The 5,262-nt window shown below is 39.1% G+C and overlaps 1 protein-coding gene across 1 annotated transcript in view; it reads right to left on the bottom strand.

Moving 5' to 3' along the window:
- Positions 1-1,837: 1,837 nt before the first annotated feature.
- Positions 1,838-5,262, bottom strand: part of LOC118413417 — a 7,521-nt gene continuing 4,096 nt past the window's right edge. The window contains exons 2-4 of the mRNA XM_035816785.1: positions 4,832-4,994; positions 3,962-4,074; positions 1,838-3,481 (exon numbers count right to left, since the gene is read on the bottom strand). Coding sequence (XP_035672678.1) covers positions 3,248-3,481; positions 3,962-4,074; positions 4,832-4,994 — 510 coding nt within the window. The 3' untranslated portion in view covers positions 1,838-3,247. The remainder of the gene's footprint in view (positions 3,482-3,961; positions 4,075-4,831; positions 4,995-5,262) is intronic.

Genomic DNA, 5,262 nt, shown 5'->3' with positions numbered 1-5,262 from the left:
CTACAACTTCACAGAGTGTCAGAATGTTCAGTGTGGGGACAAGAACTCCATGAACGTGGCTACAGAGGACTCTGTCTAAGCTACTTGAAGCAGGAACGTTATATCGGGAGTGAGTGAATCATTAATGAGGCACAGATCATTAATCAGAAGTTACAAGATAGCGATAAGGCATTCTTTTCTGAATCAAACAAACTAGAGTCTTTAAAAACCACAAATTGCAGACCATTGCATTTGTAATGAAAGGTTTATTGCTAGAATTAGGATATATATTACATATTCGGTCAAATGTTTTGTTTGCAAATGCTAACTCTTTGTTAAATGATCTGTTGATAATCATAAGAACTTACCTTGATGGAACAATATTATATTTTACTTGCCCCAAATGACTTACTTGAACCCAGATTATGCTTGCACGATGTCATGAAACTGGCACAGACCGCCAAGATTTGTAGCTAGTTAAGTTCCGGGTTTTAAAAAGCGAGTACGCAGCTCATTGCATTCATCCGCCATTGTAAAAGCCGTTACAGGTACCCTGTCGACAGACGTTACAAAGTCCTGGTGAACTTTACAAAGTCCTGGTGAACTTTTAATACAGTAACTGTTCCCGTCCACTGGCCTCCATTTGCACGTATCCTCGCCCGGGTAAACTATGTATGGACGTTATTCCGGCAGCTGAAATCCGCTGACACATTCTCAATTGCAAGATGCAAATTTAACGTTTAAACAGAACACCTACTGCACCTACGCCAAATTTCCAGGTCACATACGCTTGTTGCTTGTCATGTGACTAATTTGAACAAGCTATACCATTTAAAATAGTGTAGGGGAGTTTTTTTTTTATTGTGATGATTTCAATCCAGATCTGCTTTATCACGGATTGGATTTGATAGATACACTATATACTGCACCTGAAGGCTACACACTTTCTACAAAGAACTGCATGAAAAGGTTTCTGTAATACAAACAAGTACTAGCTGACGTTTCGATGGACTGCCAACCTTCCGCCTCGGTGAAACTGTTCTACTTCACGTAACAGCTAGACGTCGCTGCTGCATTATGAAGAATGCAGTCCATCTTGTAGGAGTAGCTCCCATCATTCCGGTTCATGACTGAGCAGACATTTTTTTAAAAATCCATATAGCATCTTTGAGCTAACAAATACTGTCTATACCCCAATCCGCTTTATTAAAGTTCTTGTGATGTGGCCTGTCACCATTGATTTTGTCCAGTTCATCTAGATCCTTTTCGGTTTGACCGTCTTGTGCTCTCTTGTCTTTCCTTTTTGTCTTCTTCTAGTTCCAAATGTGCTACGTCTTCCTTGTGTATACTTTGTTGAATCTCTTATTACAAGGTACATACTATTAGTATCTTGTATACATAGTCTGTTTGTTATGATCTGTTATCTTTGGAACCGCGCTCTTCCATACACTTCAGCAGCGACACCTAGCAGAACCAGTCAATATCGCCCTCAGTAAGGTGGCATGCGCAGCGCAGGCGGTCCACCGAAACGTTACCTAGGTATTTACTCTTGTTGTGTTGGAGAAACCTTTTGCCTAACTTAACTTGATAAAACTATTAACAGAATAAATATTAACAAAGTATGCAGACGAGGGTGTGACATGCCGACACCTGGCAAAGTCGTGAATGAACAAATGTATAGAAATTGTGATGCCTCTTGCGTGATAGACTGGATTTGAAATAATGTTTTCAGACAAACCAGCAGAGGCATCTTTGTAATTTCATAAGATTGTAATACACGTTAGTGTATATAGTAGAAACTTGTAAAATTGTTCGTGTTGCTAGCCAGAGATTTACTCAATGAATGCTTTGACTCAAATTTAAATCGATGTTAACACGTTTATTACCACATTTAAGACAAAATTCATGTATTGTTTATGTATTGTTGTTAACGTTACATAGAAACATATATAAATGATATACACATAAGTCAGATATATTTGATACATGATGTAAAATATCAAGAACTGTAAAAGGAATTAACTTTTCATTCAGTACGTTATGCCTGATGCATGGTCATGTTCATCTCAGAATTACACATGAAGTTCTGCTATTTTGTATTATCATGCAAATTAGACGCTTGTTAGTATGTTTCCATTCATACCGCATGAAAAAAAGTATGAAAACATTTAGAACTTTTGAGAAATCAACAATTCTAAGGACTATCATGTCGTATATCTTGAAGGTTTAAAATGTAATCATCAATCAAAGCTACGGATACTGGGCACAAGTCACCATTCAAAACGCTTTTTAATGTAGAAAAATACGTCTTAAAAGAAACTATATGTTGCAAACCTGTAAAATGATGGACTTGATTTAAAACAAATACAATTTATCGACAAATCTCGTCTCCTGTTTTTTGTAACATGGGTAAGAGACAATGAAAGCTTGTTCCCAACGTTTTTCAATCCTCCTTGTCTGTATCAAATCCATGCCTTAACAGGAAAAAATCTATTCCTTGAAATCAGTACAGAAACATTTTAAGGTGTAAAATCTAAGGACCATACGTAATGTATACGTACAAAACTATTTTATGATATGTTGGTACAAAGTCTGCGTACATACAGATTCGGATCAAAGCCAGATACAATCACGCGCAGTTACTTACTATAAGTATTTTTGACAGGCTATAAATCAGTGGCAGTTTGTAGTATTACATACATGATCTATCCCATTACAATTTCGTTATTGTGTCATAACATCTAAATAGAATATGCCAATAACTTACTAGCCTGACTAAATATAGCGCTACTAGCGGCCAGGCCCGACAGTTACCATCTGTGACAGATTTTGTATAGTACACAAACATATAGCCACCAACCAAAACGAATGATACCTTTTACAAAAAAATCAAGAAGATTAAATGCAGTCAAAGCTACATATTTGCAATTTCTATATGCCGTTTCTTTTAATATGGATATCAATTATTTTTACATGACCAAAATTGTTGTTACAATTGTATCCGCACTACGTTTTGGTTATTTCACCTTCCTCAATCAATGCAACAATGATTGTAACAGTTACGACTTATTCTTGTCACCGCTAGGTGGCGGAGTGGCAAGAAAAATGCGGCCCAAAACCTGGCTAAGTTTGTATAACCCCTCAAATCCCCATCCAATCATGACTGAAGTGGATTTTAAATGCCCTGAGGAATGTTGCAGAAGAACTGACAAAAACGTAAAAAATGGTTTTGGTTGTGTGAAAAAACTTCAGTTTCCATTTGTAAGTTTTACAGAGCCGTTTCCCTCTCTACTGCAACGTTCCAACAAATGAACTCCCCCGCAGTTACAGCATTGTTGGAAAAGCCCAGCGGTTGCGGGTTGCCTTGTTGATCGAAAGCTAGGTAGCGGTTGCTGTCTATCTTGGACTGGTACTTCACTAGCTGCCCGTCGAAGTCACTGCCTCTCGAACGGACGAACTGGGTGGACGGGTCTCCCATGTCCGAGTTGGGGGGCTCTGCAGTCTGTGTAGATGGTGCAAAACAAATTTAAAGGGTCGGTTTTGACAGAAAATGCAGCATAGGAGATAAAAAAATGTAAAGACTACTAAGAGTAATAGTAGAAATGGTTTCCTGAGACACGGCAGTCACGTGCGTGTTTCATAGTAGCCATAGTAGTCACGTGAGAGAGTCACAGTAATCATGTGCTTGTGTCAGAGTAGTCATTTGCCTGTTTAAGATAGTCACGTGTGTGTTTATGTGTCAGAGTAGTCACGTGCATGTGTCAGAGAAGTCACGTGATTGCGCCAGAATAGTCACGTGAGAGAGTCACGGTAGTCACGTGCGTGTGCCAGAAAAGTCACGTGTAAAAATTGGTGTAGTCGCTCCCAGATTGAGTCACTCAATGATACGTTCACTAACCTAGGGAGCCATGAAATAAACAAACAAACAAACAAACAAAATATACGAAGGGGACGAAAATTGAAGTTAAAGATTCAAACTTACATGGAAAGGGCGTAACTCTCCATTTGTCAGGGAAATGGCGAAGTTCCGGTACTTTCCTCCTCTGGCTACAAACCGGACGATTTCGTTTTCTCCCACGTAGTAATTGAAGAAGGCTAGAATAAGCAAAGATGGAAATATTGTTCGATGAAAGGAAAGACATTACAGATATAATATGAGGAATCATAAATACACTGCGTTCAACAGTGGTCGTACATGTAGACCGACAACGTAAATATTATTATTTGCCATACATATTCTTTAAAGCAGATATTGGGAAATAAGCTATACATGACTCAGTGCCCTGCTTTGAAGTACATATGTACTTAATTATAATATTTGTTGTATCATCAAAGTTTCAAATCCTCAAATACCTAAAAGTAAAGACACTGGCCATGGACTTTGGCGCATATATGATATCAACAACCGGAACCGGAAACAAAATAGCTTCTGCAATCTGCATGACCTCACAAATTAAAAAAATGACGTTCAAAAGATGCCAGTGAACACAATACAGGACTGACATACCTCAAACCTTTGATGGCTTATGCAAAACATGTAGCATCAACTCTCATTATTCCACCAAATGCCATAACACCGCCACATGAGAGGAATAGGTGAATTTGAAAAAAAAATCAAAGAGATGTACCAATGCAGCATCAGTAACTCTGTGATTTATACACTTCAGATATTTAGGTGTTCAAGACAATCTTGAGAAGGCCTATACAAAAATGTTTTTATGACGTGATAGTATTATGGCACCGGGTGGAATTATGAGAATTGATGTCATATCGAAGTAATGTATCTGCTTGTAAGACCCCCTACCCCCAAGAAGAAACACCACCAATACAACAACTCAAGACAACCCCTTACTTCTATTGTCGTTCACGTCCCCGTCACACCGCACCTCCCCCCGGTCGTTGATCCACATGAACCTGCCCACCCTCTCGGAGTAGAACTGCGCAAGCGTGATGACGCAGTTGTGGTCGTGGTGGTCGATGGAGAACACGTCAGCCTGCTTGTCATATGGCACGATCTGAGAGGAACACAAAGGTGCACACAAACATTATGATATTAGCGAATACTAGTACGCCAACGAAACGTATGTGCAGTACCGCAGCTAGCCGTTAGGAGGCTAAATATTTGATAAGATATAAATTATGTTTCGACTTATTACCACGTACTAAATACACAAACACATTACACTAACTAAACTAACGCTCACATACACAAACACACACACACAGAGACACACGCACACACGCGCGCGCGCGCACACACACACACGAGCACACACACAGGCG

The sequence above is a fragment of the Branchiostoma floridae genome, chromosome 4 (genome assembly GCF_000003815.2).
Source record: "Branchiostoma floridae strain S238N-H82 chromosome 4, Bfl_VNyyK, whole genome shotgun sequence".
In the NCBI taxonomy this organism is placed as follows: Eukaryota; Metazoa; Chordata; class Leptocardii; order Amphioxiformes; family Branchiostomatidae; genus Branchiostoma; species Branchiostoma floridae.
This window is presented reverse-complemented; position numbering and strand designations above follow the sequence as displayed.